The sequence below is a fragment of the Vulpes lagopus genome, chromosome 2 (genome assembly GCF_018345385.1).
Source record: "Vulpes lagopus strain Blue_001 chromosome 2, ASM1834538v1, whole genome shotgun sequence".
NCBI lineage: Eukaryota > Metazoa > Chordata > Mammalia > Carnivora > Canidae > Vulpes > Vulpes lagopus.
This window is the reverse complement of record NC_054825.1, coordinates 161185713-161212483: the sequence shown is the minus strand read 5'-3', so window position 1 is coordinate 161212483 and position 26771 is coordinate 161185713. Positions and strand designations below refer to the sequence as shown.

The window sequence follows — 26771 nt, the reverse complement described above, 5'->3', positions numbered from 1 at the left end:
AACCCAGATGGGTGGGAAGGTGTCAAAGATGTAATAGAAGTTAGGGTCAGATTTCAGAGAGGAACTGTCTTCCTGAATTGTCATTTGGGATATTCTCCCCAGATGAGAGCAATGGTTAGGAGAGTTGATTTTTCATGGACTCTCAAAGTAACTTGTTCTCCCCTTCCTTCACTCTCTTCTATGTATATGATAGTGGGTTGGGGAAAACCTTTGATTCCCAGTCTTTCGTGGGGACTGTACCTCAAGCTTCAGGCCCTCAGTCTGAACTCTGTAGTCAGCCCCGAGATCCTCTTTGAACATCCCACAAAAATCAGACCCCCTTACTTTACTTTCGTTTTTGTCTTCCTCTTGCAGCTCCTTTTTAGTCTGTGAATGTGGGAAAAACCTTGGTTTTTTCCTGATTTGTCTCCTCTAAGTTTAGATGGTTTTGCCTCTGAAGTTTTCTTGGTTCTGAACCACAGTTCCTCAGTGTCTGAAATTTTATCCTTGTGTTTTCTGCTAGGATAATCCAGCTTTTCAGTGCTAGACAGGTTGTGGCGAAGTCTCCCATGAGGAGTTTTACTGGATCAAAGAACATTCTGGATGGAGAAAACTTACATTTAGGTGTCACAGCATCATCCTGTTAAGTAGAGACGTGGGCTCTGAAGCACCTGAGTAGAGAGTATTCCAGATGCTGAAATTGAGTGCAGCCTGAGAGTCTAGCTTATGGCTCCAGTTGTCCTGGCTTTTGGTGTCATGGAAGTGTGTCTCAAGGGCATTGTGGCAGTGTTGATAGAGTACAGTAAGGATCATCCCCCTTGATTTGGTGTGAACAAGTACAGGAATTTATTCTAGGGAGAAAATTGTCAGCCTTCATAACCCCATCTAAAAGACTCCTGACCAAACTATTGTTTATGCAACAGTGTTCATTCTGTATGTATGCTGCTGTTCTTTCTTCAACAAATAAGATGTTGATTTACTGTGTTGAGGGAATTTGAGTTCACATTGCTTACCTTATTGAACTCTAATCCATTTCTGTAGTTCATATAGCAAATGCTGTTACTTTGATCCGCAGATTTCCATGTATTACAAATGAAGTTATTTATGTACTTAATCATTTATTATGTACTTTTGATGATATTCACCAGAGTTCTTTCTTTGATACTTGTAATTTGTGGGGCTGTTTGGTTAGAGAATGAATGTTTCATATATTTTACGAGATGTCCTTCCTGAGTGCTAAGGGGTATGAAGGAGCAGGCTTTATCCAAAAATCTATATAACCTCTGGAATTTGGTGAAAATATAATCATAGTTATCCTTCCTACATTTGTTTTGTTTGAGTTAATACCTGCTTATTGACAAATACATTTCTCATTTGAATGAATTTGGATATATAAAATTGAGCATATTGGCTATCTTGAGACTGTGCTTTTGTTATGAAGTGACTGTGGTCACCTCAGAAATACAAGGAAACTCATGCATAATTTTTTTTTTTAAGATTTTATTTGGACACCTGCATGGCTCCATGGTTGAGCATCTGCCTTGGCTCAGGTCGTGATCCCAGGGTCTCAGGATTTATCCCTACATTGGGCTTCCTGCTCAGCAGGGAGACTGCTTCCCTCTGCCCCTGCCCTGCTCATGCTATCTCTCAAATAAATAAAATCTCTAAAAAAAAGAGTGTGCCATATTGCTGGAATCCTGTAATTAATTTCCAGAGTTCTTATAAAGTTGATTCTGAAATGTTTTGGTAGTTCACTTCTGCCTTTGTAGAGGAGGTACATTTGGAGTTCCCTTCTTTGCCATTTCCATGTCACAGAGCCCCATCGTTAATCTTTGTAATATTACATATTTATTAGAACTTCTATTTCAAAATGGGTGATTTCAACATATTTTCCAGTTATGATATTGTATGTGTCTTCTGAAATACAACCTTTCTTTTTTTATTATAGGCTAATTTTTAAAATTCTAACATTTATATATATTTCTTACAAATATACACATTCCTTAATAATTGCTATATTTGTCTAGGGTTACTAAAATGTTTATTTTTTCATGATTAATAGATAATTATAGCATATATTATGGAATATAAGCACATGACTCTGAATATTAACACTGCAGTATGCCTATTCTGCATGGATGTAGTTTTTTTTTGTTTTTGTTTTTGTTTTTTTATGATAGTCACACAGAGAGAGAGAGAGAGGCAGAGACACAGGCAGAGGGAGAAGCAGGCTCCATGCACCAGGAACCCGATGTGGGATTCAATCCCGGGTCTCCAGGATCGTGCCCTGGGCCAAAGGCAGGCGCTAAACCGCTGCGCCACCCAGGGATCCCTGGATGTAGTTTTATAGCTAGTATCAGAAGAATATTTTGTTATTCTTAAAGCTTTGTTTTACTGTATATATGTTTCTTTTAAATATGAGCTGCCTTGGGACACCTGGGTGGCTCAGCAGTTAAGCATCTGTCTTTGGCTTGAGGTGTGATCCTGGAGACCTAGGATCGAGTCCTGTGTCGGGCTCCCTGCAAGGAGCCTGCTTCTCCTCCCTCTGTCTATGTCTCTCCCTCTCTTGTGAATAAATAAATAAAATCTTTTAAAAAAATAAATATGAGCCAGCTTTATGCCTCCTGTAGGGTTGCTATGGTCTTTGAAGTACCTGTAGAAAATTCCTAAGTGTTCAGGGCTATCATAAGTTTTGATCACAGAGCATTATAAATAGGCTTCCTTGAAAATAATATGAACTACCTGTAATCAGCCTTTCTTTACTGAGAAATCTTACATCCTTTGCATTTCTGATCATTTGCATACACCATGGTTGACAAATGTAATAACTCTGTAATTATGAGTTTTATTTTTGGTGTAATACTTTTTATTATAAAATGTCCATTTTCAAACTTTGATTAATAGGAATTTATGATTTTTTATATCTTACAGATATCCCTACTATATGTGTGAGAAAAGAATTACCACCAAAAGATGACCTAAATAATGGAGAATTACTCCAAACTTTAATTTTGGAAAGACACTTAAGTCATCAGTTTGATGATTTTGACTTGAGAAAAGTCCAAGATGTGAACAAATTTGGGACTCAGTGGTTATCTGAAGAAAAAAAATATGAAGAAGACACTGCAACCCATTACAAAAATCTCATCTATAGAGAACATCAAGAACATAATAAATTCTATAATGATTTTCCTGTAAAACACAATGTTTCCATAGGAAGAAGTACATCTCAATGTTACAAACATTGTATGGTGAGTAAGGCACTAAAAAACAAGCTGGGCTATTCAGGAAGCAAGTACAGAAACCCTTTGGACAATAGGCTTGGATTAAGCTCTCATTCACATATGGCTCAACTGCAGAGATTTCAAACCCATGAGGAAGTTTATGAAAATAATCAAGTTGAGAAGTCTACCAAAATGTCCTCAGTTTCACCACTTCAAAGAATTCCTTCTAGTGTCAAAACCAACATTTTAAATAAATATGAGAAGGTTCTTATGCATCCTTCATTACAGACACAACAACAGAAAACACCCAAAAGAGAAAAACCTTATAAATGTAGTGAGTGTGGGGAGACTTTTAGCCATTGCTCAACCTTAGCTAATCATCAAAGAATTCATTCTGAGCCGAAACCTTATAAAGGTAATGAGCGTGGCAAAGCCTTTAAGAGGTTCTCAAATCTCATGAGAATCCATACTGGAGTAAAACCATATAAATGTAATGTGTGTGGTAAGGATTTCACCACACAGTCACATCTCTGGGGTCATGAGCGAATGCATACTGGAAAGAAGCCTTACAAATGCAATGAGTGTGGCAAAGCCTTTTCTGATGGTTCATATCTTGCTCAACATAAGAACTTCCATTCTGGACAAAAACCTTACAAATGCATTCAGTGTGGTAAGGATTTTGCCACACGTTCACACCTTTGTATTCATAAGAGAATTCATACTGGAGAGAAACCATTTACATGTAATGTATGTGGTAAGAATTTTATGATACCTTCACAGCTTTGGGGTCATGAGCGAATTCATACAGGAGAGAAGCCTTACAAATGTAGTGAGTGTGGCAAAGCCTTTTCTAGCGGTTCAAATCTTGCTCAACATAAGAGAATCCATTCCGGAGAGAAACCTTACAAGTGTAATCACTGTGGTAAGGATTTTACCACACGGTCATACCTTTGGAGTCATGAGAGAATTCATACTGGAGAGAAACCTTACAAATGTAATGTGTGTGGCAAGGCCTTTATCAGGAGTTCCAATCTTACTCAACATAAGAGAGTTCATGATGGAGAGAAACCCTATAAATGTAATGTTTGTGAAAAGGCCTTTAGTCAGAATGCAAGCCTTACTGTTCACCAAAGAATTCATACTGGGGAGAAACCTTATAAATGTAAAGAATGTGGTAAAGCCTTTAAACACTACTCAAGCATCAACAAACACCATAATACACATAGAGTAAAAATACAAGTATAAAGTGTGTAGTAAGACTTTTATTAAATGTTTACACCTTGGGAATCAGAGAATTCATACCAGAGAGAAAACTTTTAAATGTCGTGAACGTTGCAAATCCTTTAACCACTGTTCAAGCCTGAGCAGATACCAGAATATACATACATACAGTGAAGACATAGATGTAATGTGTGTGGTAAGGCTTTTACTAAATAGTCTCACCTTTGGAATCATAAGGGAAATCATACTGAAAAGAAACCTCATCAAAGAATGTAGCACAGCTTTCATGCCATGGCCTAGCCTCAATATTCACCAAAGATTTCATGTTGGAGAAAACCTTACAAATAAAATGCTGGGTATCTTGCTTAAGCAGGTTTCACAATATACTATGCATCAGAGAATTCTAGCAGTATGAACTAAGTTTACTTGAAGATTAATCAAATCAAATGTTACACTCTACAGTAAAATCAAAAGTCAAAATGTTTTAGAATGATGGGTGATGGGTGTCAAAGGAGCAGCAATATCTGTAGAATGACCCACTAATCTTCAGTTTATATGATCTTTTTATTAATCTTTTTATATATTTTTTTTAGTCTTTTACATATCTTTTTTAAGATTTTACTTATTGAGACAGAGGCAGAGACATAGGCAGAGGAAGAAGCAGGCTCCATGCAGGGAGCCTGATGGGGGACTTGATCCCGGCACTCCAGGATCATGCCCTGAGCCAAAGGTAGATGCTCAATTGCTGAGCCACCCAGGCGTCCCAGTCTTTCAGATTTCTTGATGAGATTACTTTATTATGGACTTTGGCCTTGAAAATCTGTTAATGATGTTATGTCTTCATGAGTGTCTGTGCTTGTACCTTTTGTTTTGGTCCTAATGTAAATGGTACTTTATTTTTAATCGTCAATTCACTTAAACATTAAGTATCTTGGTATCTAGGAAGGCAGTTAATTTTTGATCCTTAACCTTGTAGCCTGCTGCCTTGCTACAGTTTCATATTGTGTCTTATCTACCATACATCAGGGCATCATAAAATAATATTTCAATGCTGTGGTGACAGGTGCCACTCTGTTTTGTTTCTGGAATAAAAAGAATGCACTCTGTTACTGTACTAATATCAAGCAGATCTTATAGTTATTAAGTCCAGCTTCGTCATGAGGACATGTTACTATTGTACTATGTGGCAACCAGAGTTTCTGCAGTTTATTAAGATCTCAGAAGCTGGGGCACCTGGGTGAGGCAGTCACTTAAATGTCCAACTCTTGCTTTTAGCTCAAGTTATAATCTCAGGGTTGTGAGATTAAGCCCTGCATCTGGCTCTACACTCAGTGTGGGGTCTGCCTAAGGCTCTTTCTCCCTATCCCACTGCCCCTCCCTTCTTCAGTCTCTTTCTCCCTCTAAATAAATAAATCGTTAAAAAAAGAAAAAACTCAGAAGCTTTATGCATAACTGGTATTGCCATATAGAATAAATCTCTACACATAAATGGGACTTGGACACAGACAAAATTATAAATAGCATACCCGAATCTAAACAAGGACAGCTGGGCAGCCCGGGTGGCTCAGCGGTTTAGTGCTGCCTTCAGCCCAGGGCCTGATCCTGGAGACCCAGGATCAAGTCCCACATCAGGCTCCCTGCATGGAGCCTGCTTCTCCCTCTGCCTGTGTCTCTGCCTCTCTTTCTCTGTGTGTCTCTCATGAATGAATAAATAAAATCTTTGAAAAAAAAACAAGGACAGCTTATGAAAACACCTAAATGTAGATCTAGATTATAGGAAGAACACCATCAACCACCTTTTTCCATATATTGTGTTGAAAACATGGTATGATTTGTTCCCACCTCCAGTAGGTTTAAGTTCCCAGTCTGCTACTAAACAGGATGTGAAGTTACTCAAATCAATACTGTACCTTAGTCCACTTTAGAATGGAAGTAGTAGTTTACACCCTCAGATTTGTGAGGAATAAAGACATTAACTGTCCTTGTAGCACAGATTATTATGTTGTGTTAATTGTCCTTTCCTGAAGGGTTTGCCTGAGGGGGGAGAAAGGTAACATGGTAGCTGCTATTTCTTAGTCAAACCTGATTAATTTTTCCTGTATCCCTTTTCCACACATGGCTGATGCAGCAACATGACTGTACTACAGCCTGGAGTTGTCATGAGAGATAGAATCCATAGGGAATGTAACATGATGGAAAGCTTTACAATGCAGGATAAAATAAATTTTACAAACAGGAAAATTCCCCATAAACAAAATGGACCCATGACTTTCAAGTATAATTGCCTTCTCCCCAACTGTTGAGAGTTTGATGAAAATTCCACAAGTTACTTATTTGTTTGTGATCATGGGAGTCCATGCTGTGAAACTTCTTTCATGCCAATATAGCTGGTAGGCAGTATTATGTAATACAGCATAATCTGTATAATTACCCTCTAAAGGTCCTCAAATCTATCCACAGCACTGTATCTTTTTTTAATGTACAGGAAACAGATGCATGAAATGATTTGATTTATAGAAGGAGATTCTCTTCCAGTTATATCTAGGTTATTCACAGACATTTAAAACAGGATACACATTGTAAATGTAATCAAAGAAAGAAATCTATCAAAATGGTTTCTTAGTGTCACAACCTGAAAGAATGCTTCCTAGTATCAAAGCCAACATTTGCATAAAGGTGGAAAAGTTTTGATCCCTTCTTTGTTGATAACTACAGTTCTACATATTACAAAGAAACCCTAAAAGTAATGAACTTGGAAAATCTTTAGACAGGATGATTCTTCACTAATCAGAAATTCATCCTGGGGAAATCTTAAGATTATACACAGTGGGGCACTGTATTTAACCTAGTCAAACATTAGACATCAATAAATACCTCAGCAAAATCTTATAATGTAATATATGTGGCAAAGTTTTCATCCAAAATTCAATCCTTGTGAGATCACCACAGTATTAATTTTCAAATGAAAACTTAATTTTCTGAGTAATGATACTCAAACTTTAGTATATATTCAAATATGATGAACATCAGAGGCTATCACTTATGAAACACATAATGTACACAGAAGTGAAACCTTACATATTTACATATTAAAAGTCTTTTTATCCAAAATGCCTTTATCATCAATTCTTATTGTAGAATTCATCTTTAACACATGGGTTTTAGAGAAACATATGTAGATATTAACTCACGGATATTGACTTCAAGATTATTGAAGGTAAAAATCAGATTTGGAAAACTGATATTCAAGCTTCACTTTCCTTAGTGTTCATATAAAGAAAACTCACATGCCTATTAATGGCCCTAAAATATTGCAAAATTTAAATGACAAATTCAAGTCTTCTAAAGAATATATACTTGAGGACTGTAATGCACACCTGACATAACATTTACAATTAGAGAAACAAAAGTGCCAAAATATAATCTTTTATGAAAATATATTACTTTGGATAAAAGTAAATTTAATAGGTCATGTTGTACCAAAAGGTCAATTATGAAATACCCAGAATTTGTCAATTAAAACAATGTATTCTCTGGGTTCTGCTATGGCCCAAACAGTATTTACTTTTTCTATTATGTGTTTTCATTTTTCCCTCAGAAATGGGGTTTAATTTTACATACCCAAGTCTTAACTTTCTCAATACAGATAAAAAATCGCAAAAAAAAAAAAAAAAACCTAAATGGAATTTGCAATTATATTTAGAAATTACTGAGAAATGAATTATGATGTCACAAAGGTTTACTTCAAGTTATCAGACACCTCAGGTGTGGAATACACTGATAAAGAATAACTCTTTAGGTATATATATATTTTTTTTAATTTAAAGATTTTTTTTATTTATTTACTCATGAGAGACAAAAAGAGGAGAGGCAGAGACACAGGCAGAGGGGGAAACAGGCTCCAAGCAGGGAGCCCGACATGGAACTCGATCCAGGATCGCTAGGATCACCCCCTGGACCGAAGGTGGCGCTAAACCGCTGAGCCACCAGGGTTGGCCCTATTTAAAAAAAAAAAAAAAAAATTAAGGGAAGCCTGGGTGGCTCAGCGGTTGAATGCCTGCCTTCGGCCAAGGGCGTGATCCTGGAGTCCCCGGATCAAGTCCTGCGTCGGGCTTCTTGCATGGAGACTGCTTTTCTCCCTCTGCTTGTGTCTCTACGCCTCTCTGTGTCTCTCTCTCTCATATGAATAAAATAAAACTTAAAAATAATAAATTTTTTAAAGCAGCAATTGGTGACCTAAATATCAAATCTAAACCCCCATCTCCCACACCCTAGATCTTGTGCCTAAAATTGGCTCTAGAAAGAACACAGGATTGAGCACTTGGTGAATGGGGATAGAAATGAAAATGATATTCTGAAAAATGTTGCTCAATAATGGCATATTTCACATTAGTAGAGTATTGCATTTCACATTTCAGTTTTTATTCCCTTGCAAAGACAGGTTCGCTCCTTTCTTAAATTGTTCACATTTTAATTCGGAAGACATTCCTGGATTCAGGCATGGACCCACATCACTCCCCAAAGAGGACCTTGTCCCAGATCATGAAGTACTTATCGCCTATTGAGGATGCACATGTCTATCAATTAATGAAGTTTATTTGCATTAAGTGTTTTTATTTTTTATGTATTTGAGATAGAGTGTGTGCGCACTTGAGTGGGGGAGGGATGGCAGAGGGAGAAGGAAACTCCCCACTAAGCAGGGAGCCTAACATGGAGCTCAATCCCAGGACTCCAGGATCACACAACCTGAGCTACACTTAATCGAGCCACCGTGGCACCCCTAGTTTTTTTATTTTAATACTAACATAGTTAACATTCAATGTGATACCACTTGAGGTACACTTACAATGATTCAATTGTGTACATAACTCAGTGGTCATCATAACTGTGCTCTTAATCTCCATCATCTATTTCTTCCATCACCGCCAACGACCTCCTCTCTGGCATCTCTTAGTGTGTACCTTGTAGTTCAAAGAATTTTTTTTTATCTCTGTTTTTCCTTTCTTCATTTATTTTGTTGGTTGAATCGTACGGTATTTATCTTTCTCTGATGTATTTTGTTCCGCATGATATCCCGTAGCACGATCATTGTTGATAGACATGCAAGATTTCACTCTATTTTATGGCTGAGTAATACTTCATTGTGTATGTATATATACCACATCTTATCCATTCCTCTATTAATTGACATTTCTCCATAATTTGACTGTATAAATAATGCTACAATAAACACAGGAGTGCATATATCCTTTTAAATTAGCATTTTTGCATTCTTTGGGAAAATACCGCGTAGCTCCCCCACTGGTAGGAAGGTAGTTCTACTTTTATTTGAGAAACCTCCATACCGTCTTCCACAGAGCCTGTACCAATGTATATTCCCACAGTGCAGGAGGGTTCTTTTTTTTCCACATCCAAAACTTTTGTCAAAACAGTTCTTGAGAGAGGCCACGTTCACTTTGATAAAACGTAACCACCTCAGCTTTCACAAGAGGCTTACACAACGCCAACCTTTATCTCAAACCGTTGAAGACATCAACTTAAAAGGGCAGGCAGCATTCCCCTACACTAGACCTGACAGAAACTGGAAGGGACAGAAATTCCAAAGACATGTACTTGGGGGCGAGGAAACCATGCCCCATCCAGACCCCGTTCTAGCCTGGGGTCGCTGGGGCTCGCTGAACGCTGGCAACAATCCGTGCATGCCCAACCCTGGCCGGGACAAGCGGTATTGGCCTAACACCGGATGGCCCACAGATACCCTTCCGGCTCCCCAGTGCTGGAAGCTCTACCCCCAACTTCCGCCCGGCTCCTCCCTGCGGTCTTACTGACTCCAAACCTTACGGTTTCCTTCGCTTCCAGGAGTTCCGCCCCATCCTGCCGGCCGAATTCCACGGCGAGGCCGGAACGCTACTTGCTTCCCCACGCAGCAGGAAGCGCTCCGCTAGACTCCGCCCTAATCCGGGCCATAGGCCTCACGATTCTGAGTCACGCCACCGTTCGCCAGCGCCGTTACCGGAAGCACTACCCACAGGCCCTTCTCCAGTTCCGTCGTTCCAACCGCGCGCACGCGCAGTTTTCCGACAACCCGGATGTAGCTGCACGGGAGCGAAGGTCAAATAGGATTCAGATGGGTTTTTTTTCAACTTTCTCTCTTCTGCGTCACAGTCTCAGTCTCCAGGACTACGGCACTGGGGCCTGGGTTCTCCACGCACGTTAGCGTCCCCTCACCTGCGCCTCCACCGCGGTAAGTCCCGCGTCGCCGAGAGACGCGGATCCCTGCGGGCGGCGCTGCGGCCCCGGAGGTCCGGCTGGTTTTGGTTCCGCTGGTTCAGAGGCCATCCCCGCCTGGGGTCTTCCGAGCCTCGGGCCCACGCAGTCCCCGGCGCCCTGCCCCTCGCGCCGCCTGAGAACAGGGAGAGGGGCGCGTGCGCCTCGCCCGCAGCCCGGCCCGGCGGCTGCCCCTGGCCCTGGGGTTGCGCAGACCCCCAGCCTCCTGAGGTCTCCGCGGGGCAGCCCCGCCGGTGGAGAGAGGACCGGTGCCCGGGAAGGGCCCTGTCTTCGGGGCGGGCTCTCAGGAGGGACTTAGGTCCGGGAGGCGGCGGGGAGTCACGGAGCGGGTCCCCTCCCCCAGGCGGGGATTGGGGGCCTCGTGGAAGCCGTGGCTGCGGGAGGGAGGCCAGGACAGCGGCCGACGAGGGAGAGGAGGAGCGGGAGAAAGAGAGGGAGAGAGGAGAGCGATCAGAGAGAGGGTCCGTAAGGATACGGCAAGCTGGAGGATGCGGGAGGGACTGGCGACGAGGCCCTAAGGGCGGAAGACAGGAACTCGGGAACGTCGCCGCGAAATGTGGAGGAAAGGGAGGCGCTCCAGAAGAAGGGGACCCCCTAGGAGGGGTCCGTGGCGAACAGAAGGGGGGCAACAAGGGCGAGGAACTTCCCACGCACGGTGGGAAGGAGGAAAAAGCTGTGGGCAGGCGATGCGGGGACAGAAAGCGGCGGCAGTGCGAGAGCTTAGCCAGACGGGGAGCCAGTGGGTCGGAGCTGGGGGGGAGGTGTAAGAGGAAAGAGGGGAGGGGCCGGGGAGAGCAGAGGGACACCGGGGGGGGGGGGGGGGGGGGGGGCGAGGCCGAAATATGTAGAGATCCCAACGGTCGGAGCGCTTGGAAGCAACAGTAAGGATTTCCAGAGTTCCCCAGAAAGTGTTGGTGTAGGGAAAGGAAGAGAGAAAAGGAGAGAAAGCAAGAGAGGAGACGGGAATCACAGAAAAGGAGAACCAGTGGCCAGAATCAGGAGAGAGAAAGACCCGAGCAGATGAATAGAAATCCTTCGGAGAGAGAGAGCAGGTTCTGGGTGGGTGCTGGGTGGGTGCTGGGTGGGTGCTGGCTAATGGGACATGGTGATTAAGTTGTGATGCAGGGACTTGTGTCTCCATAATGTAATGCATTCAACTTTAAATTTGCTTGGTTGAATTGAACAGAGGAGAAAGAAAATTACAGAACTGCTTGTAAGGCTCGTGTGCTTTATAATTATTAGCGTTATAAGATAGCTTGTATTTGCTACCTTTAATTGGCCAGAGAGAGGAGGGAGACTGTCTTAGTCTTATGGGTCACCCTCCTATCCTGGGATGGCATGGGAAGATGGCCTAGAACTACAAATTACAGAATGAGTCCGTGCATGATGCTTTTTAAAGCAACATTAAAAGTGCTTCTTTTTCTTTTAAATGGATTTACTTTTTCTTGCTACTTCGTTTACATTTAGTTTTTTAAACCAAATTGAAGTGTATTGGACATCTATTCTGTAAAGAATCATTACAAGCTTCTGCAAAAAGCTTTGGCGACATCTTAAGCCAGATCTTGTGAATCTTTTCTAAATATTAGGTGGTTGCATTATGGTGAAAGCTTTGACCCCCGTGGGTTGCCTCAGTGGCTGAATCTGTTAAGCATCTGACTCTTGACACCCTTGATACCAGCTCAGATCATGATCCCAGGGTCGTCAGAGCCCCAGCTAAGGCTCTGTGCTGGGGGTGGAGTCTGCTTGGGATACTCTCTCACCTTCTCCCTCTCAAAAAAAAAATAATAATAATAATAAAATAAAATAAAAATAAAGCTTTGACCCCAGAAGATACTAGATTTTTAAAAAATTTCCACCTGGTTTTTAAAAAATATTTTTATGTACTTCAAGTGAGAAGCCCTGCGTTCTTTCTACTTGTTACCATATGTTGGAATATTCCTTTGTGGTTAGTAAATGATTTTGGTTTTTGTTTTTTAATTTTTAATTTATTTATGATAGTCACACAGAGAGAGAGAGAGGCAGAGACACAGGCAAAGGGAGGAGCAGGCTGCACCACCCAGGGATCCCTAGTAAATGATTTTGAACTATTGCAGTGTGTATCTGGTAAGGGTGTCCATGATCTAAATAATCAGAACCTAGCTTAGTAAGTTAGTGTAATCTTCGACAGCATCTCTCCTTCCTTGATGTGATTGGTCTAATTAGTAAGATGTCAGCTCCAAAATAGATGTTCCCTTCAGGTCCCACAGGTCCATTGTATGAACGTTGTATGAAGGTGGGCTGGATGGACTATGAACTTTGTTCCAGTAGAACTGATCTATTCATGGTGAAGTAATAGGCTCAGAGTTTGTTTCTGTAGCTGATCCACTTTCACAGTATTCAGTACTAAATCTCTGATTTATCATTTTTTGAATTATCATGTTAAAATATTTCCCCATTGATTAAGACCATGAAAGAAGTTTCTTTTGCTCAGGCATATTTTAGATGATTCTGGAATTTTTCATTTTTTAATGTTTTGGGATTTTGGGTGTGTGTGTGTGTGTGTTTTAGGGAGTGCACTTTATTTATTTATTTATTTTTAAGATTTATTTATTTACTCAGAGAGAGAGAGAGAAAGGCAGAGACACAGGCAGAGGGAGAAGCAGGCTCCATGCAGGAAGCCCAATGTGGGACTGGATCCCGGGTCTCCATGGTCACACCACAGGCTGCAGGAGGCGCCAAACCGCTGTGCCACTGGGCTGCCCTTTATTTATATTTATTTACCAATTTATTTAAGTGAGCTCCACCCCAACATGGGGCTTGCTCTCTGGATCCGGAGTTCGAGTCCCATGCTGTACCTACTGAGACATGGACTTTTTGAAAAAGACATGAGATGATAAGGATAAAGGCAAAGTGCCCCATGCCTCATTTAGGCCACCCTTCCAAAATTCAGTTACGTGTGGTTCCCACTGAACTCAGGTGTTCTCAAGGTAACTTGTGAAAAGGTTTCCTCCTAGGGCTCGGTGAACCCAGCTGCAGCATGGAGATGAAGGACAAGAGCAGGAAATCTGAATGACCATGATCCCTAAAGCAACTGAAATTTTGCATGTGTGTCTGTGCGGTATTTTTCTGCAGGATGGTTACAGTTGTGATTAGAAGATTAAGTTGGTCCTAACCCAACAACAATGAAAAATACTGTGAGGAAAGAGGCAAGGCCTAGGCTCAGAGCCAGAGGATAAATTTACAGAGTAAATCTGAAGTCAGGTCTTGTCAAACCCTGGCATTGAACTCTCCACTGGCTTCCCATCGCCCTCATGTATAAAAATCCAGACTCCTGGATATGACAGCAGAAAGCAAGACAACAAAAGAAAAATAGATTAATGCAAACAAAAAGGGGGGGGGTAGGCAAAAGACCACAAAAGATATTTCTTCAGATGGATGGGCAGTAAGCTCATGTAGACATGCTCAGTGTTCCTAATGATTAGGGGACTGCAACTCAAATCATGCCCCTTTGTGGGCCTATGCTAAAAAAAAATGGATACGGTTCAAAAGTTGATAAGCACTGGAGAGAATGGGATGAAACTGAAAGTATTGTGCACTACTCCAAGGACTATAAATGGTGTGTTCCCTGTTGAAAAAATGTTAGTGATTTCTTTAAAATATTAAACAGAATTTTCAGATAATCCACCAGATCCACCTGTGGGTACCTACCCAAAGAAACTGTGAACAGGAAACTGATCTGGTGCTTTTACGTTTTCTAAAACTGGCTAACTCATTGTCTTTATCTATCTGATTAGCAACATGTTGAACAGTAATCACTCCTTATTTTAAACATATTTTATCCTGACTTTCAGGACATCCAGTATTGACAGATGTCATCTTTTAATTGTGTGTGTTTTAACTTCTTCTCTCCACTCTGTTCACTTCTCAGCTGATCACTTCCTCTGCCGATTTTTCCTCAACTCTCTGTTCTCTGATGGGAAGAGCACCCCGTAGGATAGTCATGGACCTCTTCTGTACATCCAGGAACTTTTGATATCCCCTTATCTCCGGACTTTAAAGAGGTCTCCCAGGTTTACATTCCATTTCAGACCTCTGCCTTGAATGCCAGATTGTGTTGTCTAACTGTGTCTCTGACATTTCTATTGGGACATCTCCACTTACAGTGTCCAAACATGACCTCCTGTTTCCTAGAGGTGTTCCACTTGTGTTCCCTGTGGTCCTCCACCTCCCAGTTCAGAGTAGTGCCATGTTCCTGGGCTTTGGTGACCATCTTGGCAGGCTTTCAAAATACATTAGCACATTACATTTTTTTGTAATACATAGTGAGGGGGGAAAAAAAGGCAATATCGGTGAAAGAGTACACGGCATCCAAGATTCACCTGGGGTGGAGGAGAACAGTGTCAGAAGACCACGGCTGGACATTCCTGATCTACTTCTGTGACTTGATCCCATGCTGGTCTCCTCCCTCACTGGGATTGAGGCCCACAGATATCTTTGCTGTTCCTGGGGTCAGGGTCAGGACTCCCTCCTAGGGCTTTCCTAAGGTGGTCCCTCTGTGTAGAATTCTCAAATTCCTCGAATGTACGTGGTGAACTTCCTCTCCAGGTCTTTGTTATATCACCTTCTAGTGAGGCCATCTCGCACACTGCCATGTCCCATTCCAGCCTCATCCCCACTCCATGCTCTGGCCTGTAATCTGAGTCAGATTCCATGAGTTCAGCATGAGTCTCTCTGCTCCTTCCTCTTGCACCATCTGGATACAGGGGACAGGGCCCTAGGAGGTAGCAGAGCCACGGTGGGTGGGGTGGTGGGCTGGTTTCCTCAGAGTGGTGCTCCACCCTGACTTGCCATTGCATTGCTGAGGCATTTTGCATAATCTTCCTATGCCCAGTCCACAGAGATTTCTCTTCTTGTGTTTGGGAGCAACAGAGGCCAGCCTCTGTATCCAGCATCAAGCCCCAGGGCTCTGGCTCCTCCATTAATGAGGACTGAAAGCAGCCCCTGATCTAGAGAGAGGTAGAAAGTGCTGTGTGTCCTCGTCCTCTGTATGGGGGGTTAGCAGGGTGGGTCTGGGACTTTAAAGGGAGGGTGCCTAGATCCCCACTGCTGCAGCTCAGGTGTGTGCTTCACCAGGAGGGAAGTGAGTTCTGCATTAAGAGGCCAGAATGCTCACTTGCTGGTCTCTGTGTAGCAGTTTACTGTCCCTGCATCCCTCCTGTGGCAGTGGGCAGCAGAGGATTGACTACCACGTGGGGAAATCTTCCTGTGTGTGTGGTTGTGGCACAGAAACGTGTACGTTGACTCTAAGCGCTAAACAGTGTATATTTGACACTCAGGATTGTTGTCTCAAGGCCCATCTCGCCTGGAAGAGAAGCCCAGAGGAGGCAGAGGAGGAAAGCCTAAGAATCAGGAATGACTCTTTCTCAGGTAAAGTCCTAGCTCAGTTCCTTGTTCTGTCCTCTGCGCCCTCACCTCCACTTGGACTAGCTCTTTTCCCTCTCAAGTGTCTCTCCTGATATATTTGCTCACATTCACCCCAGAGCCTTTCTTCAGCAGCTCTCTGCATGCGCATTCCAGCTCATACACTTCCGTACATTTATTCAATGGAGGTAGAAGTGAAATGTTATTCCAAAAAATTTTTTCACAGGGTTATTTGTGTAAGCAGGCTAAATAGAGTAACACTGACAGTGTTCTTTACGTTTAATACAATTTATGCACGTTTATTGTACCAGAAATACTCAAATGAACTTGGATAAAAAAGGATAACAAAGAGATATTCTAAAAATAGGTGTCATCTAGAGACTACAGCTTTGATCTCAGTTATTTTCAGTGTGTGTTTGTTCCTGTGTGCAAAAGTGTTTATGGGCCAGAGCCTGTAGTATGTAAAAAAGATGTCATCATCTCATAGATAACCTTTATTTTATCTTGATAGTATGTCTGAGATATTTTTCATGGCTTTAAATATTTTCTATAGCACCACATTAAAAAGTTAATAGCAGTAAAAATAGTGTGTTTATGCATGTGTGTGTGCATGTATGTATATTGACCTTTCATCCAGGTTTGTGTTTCAGCCTTGGACTTGTTTCAGGTTTTCTCCATTAGCAAGCCCTCTTTTTCAACAGACTTTTACTGTTGTGTTTCTTACTTCACCGTGTGGTGGTGTGGGTTCCATCCTAAAGCCCGACCCCTTGGTTCATTCAGGTGCAGGGTCTGCAATTTATTACCTGTTTAATATGAGGCATGTTCATTAGAGTATATGTGACAGAGTTGGGTCCTGTGTAAGATGGGAACAAATACTAATTTAATTGGATACAATGTCCTTATACGGTTTAACGCTTCTAAAGCATTAGAGTAATGCTTACTATATACGGAGTGTTCAGAACTTTAGATGGTTCTATCAAGAGATTCCCATTTTGCAATTTACACCTTTCATTGACACTGTTATATAGACTGTATAGTCATCACTGAAGACACTACTCATGCTGTAGCTAACACAAAAATTACCTGTCATTTAGTATATGCAACATACTACCTAGAACTTGCATATATTTTACCACTTGTCAATATTTTTGCATTTGGGTGTTTTATCTGTCACAATATTGTAAAATCCTCAGTTTAGCTGATGGAAATGCTGTGATAGACAAGTTTAATAAATCAAAATCAGGGACTTATGACTTGCTCAAATGGTCTTTAGTGAATCTATTCCAGCACTCAATTCTAACTGACACTTCTACCTCCTCTCATTTTTGTGAAATAAGTACTCATGGTGATGGCCTCATGGTGAAATGTGCTTTCATTTCAGGAACTCTTGACCTTCAGGGATGTGGCCATAGAATTCTCTGAGGAGGAGTGGGAGTGCCTGGACGCTGCCCAGAGGGCCTTGTACAGGGATGTGATGTTGGAGAACTACAGGAACCTGGTCTCCCTGGGTGAGGATTAATTTCCCTACAGAGGTTGAGAACTGTCCTGGGGTATCTTTGTGTTTCTCTTGGGAGTTTCCTGGAAGCTCCTCCCTGCTTCACTGAGATTGAAGTCCTGTTGATTCAGAAATGAAAAGCTTCCCATTGCGGCATCTGGATTTTAGCCTACCTCTGCACCTCCCGCTTTTGCAGGTTAGTGGTGGTGCTAGAGGTTGAGGAGTAACAAGACCTCATGTCAGACCTTTAAAATACCAGATTGCCTGGTTTTATTCCTATAACTTTTTTTGTTTGTTTTAAAGATTGATTTATGTATTCATGAGAGATACAGAAAGATTGAGGGAGACAGAGACATAGGCAGAGGGAGAAGCAGGCTCCCAACAGAGAGCCCAACACAGGTCAATCCTGGATCCCGGGCTCATGCCCTGAGCCAAAGGCACCCAGTCGGCCACCCAGGTGTCTCTACTTCTATAATTTTGATTCAGTAGTTCTGAGAAGAGAGCTGGATATCTGTATGTGTCAAACATTTTTAAGCATTTGGAAGAAAAGTGTCACTGAACAAATTTGTGAAGTGCTATTCTAGACCCATCTGTAATGAATGTCCTTGGTCTCAGCTGACAAAGGGCTGGTAAAACCCCAGGACATCATCTACTGGTTTCCATGTCAGCAGGAATCTCTTTCTGAGCTGAATATGAACTCCATTGTGGAGCAAGGGAGAGCTCTGGAACCTCAAGAGTGGGGTGAAACTAGCAGCAAAACCTAGGTGCGTGGGAAGGCGTCAAAATGTGAACGCCAGTAAGGGTCAGGTGGCAGAGAGGAAGTGACTTCCTGAAATACCATTTGGGATATTCTCCCCAGATGGGATAGGTGGTTGGAAAAGAAGAGTTGATTTTTCATGGACTCTCAAAGGAACCCGTTCTATCCCTCCCTTACTCTCTTCTTTGTATGTATGTTTCCTGGGCTCCTCGGTGGTACTGCAGCTCTCATCCACAACAAGGGCAAAGTCTTCATCCTACCAGATATGCTGGTCTCTGCCCCCTTGGCCCCTTTACTGGTTCAACCTTGGGGAGCACATGGAGTGCTCTTTGTGAGGGCCATTCTTCCTCCTTTGGCCTCTCCTTCTCTGGTCAGTCACACATATCTGATCTGATGCCACCCCTCACCCTGACTGTGGGTCTTCTCCAGCTTGCATTCTGTTTCATGTGCTGAGTGACCTATCATGATAGAAACGTTGGCTGCTCTTTTGTGTCTAGGGCTCGAGGCAGGTGCATGGGCTTTCTCAAGCACTCTGCCTGTGCTGCGCCTCCACCATATCCTCATGTCCACTTTCACCCCTCAGCGGCATGTGTACTAGGAATAGAGTCGTTCTTCTGAGATTGCTACTCAGCAGTGCTGTATAGACAATGGGTGGGGAAAATCTTTGTTTGATTCCCAGTCCTTCAAGGGGAGTATATCTCAGGCTTCAGGCCCTCAGCCTGAAGACTACAGGCAGACCCCAGGTCCTGTTTGAATATCCCACAGAGTCGAACCCCTTTATTTTAGTTTACTGTTTTTTCTTTGTCTCCCTTTTGCAGTTCGTCTTTAGTTTATGAGTGTGGGAAAGTCTTGGCTCTTCTGATTTCCTGGTTTCATAAGTTTGGAAGGTTTTGCCTCTGAAATTTTCTTGGTTCTGAACTACAGTTCCTCAGTGTCTGAAAGTTTATTCTCATATTTTCTGCTGTGATAACCCAGCCTTTAGGTGCTGGACAGCTTGTGGTGAAGTCTCCCATGAGGAGTTTTACTGCGTCAAAGAACATTCTGGTTGAATAATACTTATATATTTAGATGTCACAGCATATCGTCCGAAGTAGAGACATGGGCCCTGGAGCATCTGAGCTTAATGGTCAACATGTTCTGGATGCTGATATTGAATATAGCCTGAGAGTCTGGCTTATGGCTCCAGTTGTTCCTCTGGCTTTTCGTGTGTCATGGAAGTATCTCTCAAGATCATTGTGGCAGTGTTGATGGAGTACATTAAGGATCATCCCTCTTGATTTTGCATGAACAAGTACAGGAGTTTATTTTAGGGAAAAAAATTGTCAGCCTTCATAACCCCATCTGTGATACTGCTGACTGAACAATTGTTCATGTAAGTGTTCGTTCCATATGTATGCTGTTCTTTGTTCAACAAATAAGTTGTTGAGTTATTGTTTTGAGTGAATTTATGAATTCATGATGCCTACCTTGTTGAACTCTACCCCATTTCTGTAGTTGCTGTTCCTTTGATCTGCATGTTCCTTTGATTTGCATGTATTGCAAATGATCTTTTTATTTCTGTATTTCTTCATTGGTTATGTGTTTTTCATGATACTCATCAGTGGTTTTATTTTATACCTGTAGTTTGTGGGACTATTTGATCAGGAAATGAATGTTATTTTATATATTTTATAAGATTTCCTTCCTGAATGTTAAGGGTTATAGCTGATTGGGTGTTTTCCCAAAACCTATATAACCTTTAGAATAGGGAATATATATTTGTAGTTATCCTTTCTCTAGGAGTGTTTCTTGATATATAATTAATTATTAAGAAACCCTTTCCTCAAGTTGCCTGGTTGGCTTGGTTGGAAGAGCATGAGTCTGTTGATCTCAGGGTCACGAGTTCAAACTCCCATGTTGAGAATAGAGATTACTTTAAAAAAAACTTTTAAAAAGACTTTTCTCATTGAATGAGTTTGGATTTTTTAAATTAGGAATATTGGATGTCTTGAGAATATATTTTTGTTTGTAAGTGACTGTGTTCATCCCGGAATTAGAGGCAATTCATCCATAATTAGTTACTTAAAACACCTTCGTTTTTCTTTGGTATATTTTACTTTGTCTAAACATAATTTTTTTGACTTTATATGAATTTTATAGATTTTTAAATTTTGTTTGAGATGTTTTTCTTTCTTTTTTTTAAGATTTATTTATTTAGTTATTCATGAGAAACACAGAGAGAGAGAGAGAGAGAGAGAGAGAGAGAGAGAGAGAGCGCTAGGCAGAGACACAGGCAGAGGGAGAAGCAGGCTCCATGCAAAGAGCCCGACCTGGGACTCTATCCCAGGTCTCCAGGATCACACCCCAGGCTGCAGGCGGCGCTAAACCACTGCACCACTGGGGCTGCCCCAGATGTTTTAAGAATCATCTCTCTATCTGTAGTCTCTTGATAATCTTCATTAATTCAGGATTTACTAATTTTGGGCAAATGCATAGTGATTTTTATTTATTCATGATAATTATATGTTTACTATTACATATAGTAAAAGGATCCCTCACCTCATGTCTTTTTCATCTGTGGAATTATGTTGAGATATCCATGATAGAATTTCAGGTAATGAGAGGAAGCCATCCTAAGAGAAACTATTATTTTTCCATAATAGTAACGGACTTAGTTTCTAATTTTAACATACTACAATTGGAAAATATTTATTTTTAGATATTTTCCAAAATTAATGACTTAGATCGTCAGTTTAAAAAGAATACTTTAGCTGGTGCCTGGGTGCCTCATTTGGTTAGGCCTTCAGCTCAGGTCACGATCACAGGGTCCTGGAATCTAGCACCATGTCAGGCTCACTGCTTAGCCAGGAGTCTGCTTCTTGCTCTACCTCTGTCTCTCCCTTTGCTCGTGCTCTTTCTCTCAAATGAAGTCTTCAAAAAAAAACTTTTTTTTTTTTTTTTTAATTAAAAAGAACCCTTTATTGGAGTGGAATTCACATAACATAAAATTAACATTAAATTAATTTTAAAGTAAATCATTGGCTTTCATGCATTTAGCAATTGTTCACCTACTACCTCTATCTTTGTTTTTGTTTTAAGATTTTATTTATTTATTCATGAGAGAGAGAGAGAGAGAGGCAGAGACACAGGCAGAAGGAGAAGCAGGCTCCATCTAGGGAGCCTGACGTAGGACTCGATCCCTGAATTCCAGGATCATGCCCTGGGCCAAAGGCAGGCACTAAACCACTGAGCCACCCAGGGACCCCCCTACTACCTCTATCTTGTTGTACATTTCCAGCACTCCAATTTACTGTTTTACCCATTGAGCAGTTTCTCCACATTTTCCTCTGTCCCCAGTCCCTGGAAACTACCAGCCTGCCTTTTGTCTATCCATTCTATACAATTCTTCTTTTTTAATATTGTCTGGACCCTTTGGGCCCACTGCTGTTCCATATTTATTGGATCATGTTTTCCACTTCTACAAAAAATGGTTTTTAGAAGTTTGATAGTGTCTTATAGAATCTCTGGTCAATATTACCATCTTTAAAAATATGAAATCTTCCAGTCTATTGTATGCTGTGTCTTTTCCATTTATTTAAATATGTTTAATTTCTATTAGCAGTGTTTTACAATTCTCAGTCTTAGAGGTCTTTCACCTCCTTGGTTAAATTTATTTCACAGTATTTTATTCTTTGTTTTTTTTGTTTGTTTGTTTGTTTGTTTTGTATTTTTTTTGTATTTTATTCTTTGGGTGGTACATTATACATGATACCACTTTTTGAATTTCCTCTTCAGGTGTTCATTACAGTATATAAAGCACATCAGAGTGTTGATACTATATCCTGCAACTTTCCTGACGTCATTTATAACATGTCTTTCAGTGGGTATTTCATAGAATTCTATATGTATACATTACGACATACTCACACAGAGATCATTTTCCTTTTTCTCTTCCAATATCTGTACTTTTTTTGTTGTTATATTACTCTTGTTAGAATTTGCAGAATAGTGCTAGATACCATTAGTGAACGAGGATGTCCATGATTTTTTTCTTTTTTTTAAAGATTTTATTTATTTATTCATGAGAGACACAGACAAGAAGTGGGGAGCCTGATGCTAGACTCCATCCCAGGACCCAAGGACCGGGGCCAAAGGGAGACACTCAGCTACTGAGCCACCCAGGTTGCCCCCATGTCTCATTTCTTACTTCAGAGGGAAATTTGTACTGTTTCATCTAGGATGAAAGTTTGGGCTTCCTTAGGGCCAAGTTTTTTTTTTTTTTTTTTAAATACTTTTTTTTTTTAATTTTTTAATTTTTATTTATTTATGATAGTCACAGAGAGAGAGAAAGGCAGAGACACAGGCAGAGGGAGAAGCAGGCTCCATGCACCGGGAGCCCGATGTGGGATTCGATCCTGGGTCTCCAGGATCGCGCCCTGGGCCAAAGGCAGGCGCCAAACCGCTGCGCCACCCAGGGATCCCCTGGGCCAAGTTTTGTTATTTATTTAATATTTATTTTTCTGTCTGGGTCATGCTTTATTGTTGTATTGCCTCCTTTTTAACTTTATGTTTACAACGGGGTATTTGGAATATGCTGGAACTTTGGAAATCATTATATTTTCCCTTCCCAGGATTTTTTTTATGTCTCTTGTGATTGCAGTTATGTGTTTGTTTCCCTCAAATTTTGTGTGGTGTATTTTCTTTGTTATGTGTAGTCATTGAAGCCTTTGGTTGACTTATTGGTTGCCATTCCAGAGATTTCCTGAATCTCCTGGAACCAAACACAAAGCAAACCAACTTTCTACTTTATGTAGATATGTTGGGTGTGTGTGGGTGTGCTTATGTGTGTGCTGGGGAGTGCATGAAACATTCAGGGTAAGAAGTTTATGACAACAGTTCCTTACCCTTCTGCTTGCTCAGAATCTGATGGTCAGCAGGAGGGAAAACCTTGAGGGCTTCTCAGGTCTTTTCTCATGTGCCTAGTCCTGGGCATGTCTGCCACCTTCTGGGGTCTTCTATGTGGGGGATTTTCAAAGCCTTATTTCCCACTGCACCTCACTCCCTGGTGTTTTTCTCAGGGTTTTCTCTCATGGATAGATAAATAAAAATAAAAAAATAAATGTTTGTGGGCAGCCTTGGTGGCGCAGCGGTTTGGCGCCGCCTGCAGCCCAGGGTCTGATCCTGGAGACCTGGGATCGAGTCCCACGTCCAGCTCCCGGTGCATGGAGCCTGCTTCTCCCTCTGCCTGTGTCTCTGCCCCTCTCTCTCTCTCTCTCTCTCTGTCTCTCTCTGTGACTATCATAAATAAATAAAAATTAAAAAAAAAAAAGATTTAAAAAAAATCTTTAAAAAAAAAAAGTAAATAAATGTTTGTGACAAATGGCTCCTGGTTATCACCTACTTAGAGATCAGAGGTAGACCAAAGAAAGGCAAGCATTTTGAGCCAGTCCTTCAGGGAGCCAGCAGGCAGATTAAAGAAACAAATAACCAGTCACAGTCGTTTGAAGGTCCCATTTATTCCCTCTGGCTTGGGAAGCCTATACTTCTTGTAGACTCCCATCTTCACAGTCACTTCCTGACTGTGGTGCAGAGCACAGAGTCAGGGCAAGTTAAAACAGCTACCTTTTTCTTGATTAAAAGTGTGCCTGGTTGCTGGGATCCTGTGATGAATTTCCAGAGTTCCTATAAAGTTGGTTTTGATGGGTTTTGGTAGTTCATTTCCTGCTGGAGTCTCCTAGAGTTCCCTTCTTTGCCACTTTGCCATTTCCATGTCACAGAGTCCCATTGTTAATCTCTATAATATTAAATATTTATCAGAACTTCTATTTAAAAATGGGTGACTTAACATTTTTCCTATTTATAATAATGTGTGCTGCTTCTGAAAATCAGCCTCTTTTTCTCTTATAGATGAGGTCTTTAGAATTCTGAAGTCTATGTGCTCACTTCGGCAGCACATATTACTAGAATTCTAAAGTCTATATACACTTTATAAATGAACATATTTATTAATTACTTCTGGATTTGCCTTGGGTTACTAACATGTTTATGATTTTTATTAAGATTAACACATAATTAATTTCTACATATATTACAGCATGTAACCACAGGTAAGTGGTTATTAACAATGCAGTATGCCTGTTTTGCATGGATATATTTTTTGTAAGAAGTATTCAGAAGAATATTTTATTATCCTTAAATGTTGTTTTAATATCGTATACAACACATATTCAGTAATTGAATTTAACATGTTTTTTCAAGCATGATTCACCTATGTCCCTCCTATGAGGTTTTTAAGTTTTGGGATGCCTGTGAAAAATTTCTGTACTTCAGGGCAGTTGAACTTTTGATCACAGAACATTTGAAAATAAGCTTCCAGAAAATAATTTGAACTATATGTAATTACTTTTTCATTGCTGAGGCATCTTGTGTTTCTAAACATTTGCACATCATGGTTGAGAAGCTTAATAACTCTGTTAGTTATGAATTATACTTCTGGTATAATATCTTTTTTAAAAAAAGATTTTATTTATTTGAGAGAGAGAGAGCACACACATAAGCAAGGGGAGTGGCAGAGGTAGAGGGAGAAGCAGGCTCCCCACTGAGCAGGGACCCTGACGAGGGGCTTGATCCTAGGATGCTGGGATCATGACCTGAGCTGAAGGCAGACACCCAACTGAGCCACCCAGGTGCCCCTGGTATAATACTTTTTCATGTATAAAATATCCATCTTCAAACTGGTTAATATGAAACTTATCATTATTTATATATTACAGATTTCTCTACTAGATGTATGAGCAAAGAATTACCACCAAAAGATGACATTAATAATGGAGAATTATTCCAAACATTGATTTTGGAAAGACATAGAAGTTATGACTTTGATTTGAGAGAAGTCCAGCAAGATGTGAACAGATGTAAGACTCAGTGGCTATCTGAAGAAAAAAATGAAGGAATGACTGTATCCCATTACAAAAATCTCACTTGTAGAGAAGACCAAGAACATCAAAAATTCAGGAATAATTTCTCTGTAAAGCATAGTGTTTCCATAAAAAGTAGTAAATCTCAATATTACAAACATGATATAATGAATAAGGCACTAAAAAGCAAGGTAGGCTATTCAGGAAGCAAGTACAAAAATCGTTTGGACAGTAGGCTTGGATTAAGCTCTCATTCACATGTAGCTCAACTGCAGAGATTTCAAACCCATGAGGAAGTTTATGAAAATAATCAAGTTGAGAAGTCTACCAAAATGTCCTCAGTTTCACCACTTCAAAGAATTCCTTCTAGTGTCAAAACCAACATTTTAAATAAATATGAGAAGGTTCTTATGCATCCTTCATTACAGACACAACAGAAAACACCCAAAAGAGAAAAACCTTATAAATGTAGTGAGTGTGGGAAGACTTTTAGCCATTGCTCAACCTTAGCTAATCATCAAAGAATTCATTCTGAGCCGAAACCTTACAAATGTAATGAGTGTAGCAAAGTCTTTAACAGATTCTCAAACCTCACAAGGCATCAGAGAATCCATACTGGAGAGAAACCATATAAATGTAATGTATGTGGTAAGGATTTTATGATACGTTCACACCTTTGGGGACATGAGCGAATTCATACTGGAGAGAAGCCTTACAAATGCGATGAGTGTGGCAAAGCCTTTTCTGAGTGTTCAAATCTTGTTCAACATAAAAGAATCCATTCTGGAGAGAAACCTTACAAATGTAATCAGTGTGGTAAGGAATTTATCACCCGTTCTCACCTTTGGGGTCATGAGAGAATTCATACTGGAGAGAAACCTTACAAATGTAATGAGTGTGGAAAGGCCTTCACCGGGAGTTCAAACCTTACTCAACATAAGAGAATTCATGCTGGAGAGAGACCATATAAATGTAATGTGTGTGACAAGGCCTTTAGTCAGAATTCAAGCCTTATCGTTCATCAGAGAATCCATACTGGTGAGAAACCTTACAAATGTCATGAATGTGGCAAAGCCTTTAAGCAGTATTCAAGCTTGAATAGACATCAAAATATACATAGAGGGAAGATACAGATGTAGAGCCTGTGGTAAGGTTTTATTAGATGTTCTCACCTTTGGAGTCATGAGGGAATGCATACTGCAAAAAAAAAAAAAAAAAACTACAAGAGAATGGTATGGCCTTCATGCCATGACTTAACCTCAAGAATCACCAAAGATTTCACATTGGAGAAAACCCTACAAATACAACATGTGATAAATTGCTTAAGTAGGTTGTATGATGTACTGTGTATGAGAGAATTCTTAGAACTAAGACTAGTTCTTGATTAATCAAGTAAGATGTTAAACTCTGCAGGAAAAGTAAAACTCAAAATGATTTAAAATTCCTGAGACAATTGATGTCAAAGGAGCAGGGGCATATGTGGAAATGCCCACTTAGCTTCAGTTTATACA

At 40.7% G+C, this 26771-nt stretch overlaps 1 protein-coding gene across 2 annotated transcripts in view; it reads left to right on the top strand.

Annotated features, from left to right (window-relative positions):
- LOC121484460 (zinc finger protein 677-like) overlaps positions 1 to 26537 on the top strand; it is a 34646-nt gene extending 8109 nt beyond the window's left edge. Inside the window, exons 1-4 of one of the 2 annotated variants that reach the window (XM_041743762.1) lie at positions 10508 to 10668; positions 16028 to 16118; positions 17494 to 17620; positions 25117 to 26537. In XM_041743762.1, coding sequence (XP_041599696.1) covers positions 16104 to 16118; positions 17494 to 17620; positions 25117 to 26399 — 1425 coding nt within the window. In that variant the 5' untranslated portion in view covers positions 10508 to 10668; positions 16028 to 16103 and the 3' untranslated portion in view covers positions 26400 to 26537. Of the gene's footprint in view, positions 1 to 2910; positions 4431 to 4494; positions 4595 to 10507; positions 10669 to 16027; positions 16119 to 17493; positions 17621 to 25116 lie in introns of those variants that run through there. The other variant, XM_041743763.1, reaches the window with a different exon arrangement.
- The last annotated feature ends 234 nt before the right edge of the window (positions 26538 to 26771 follow it).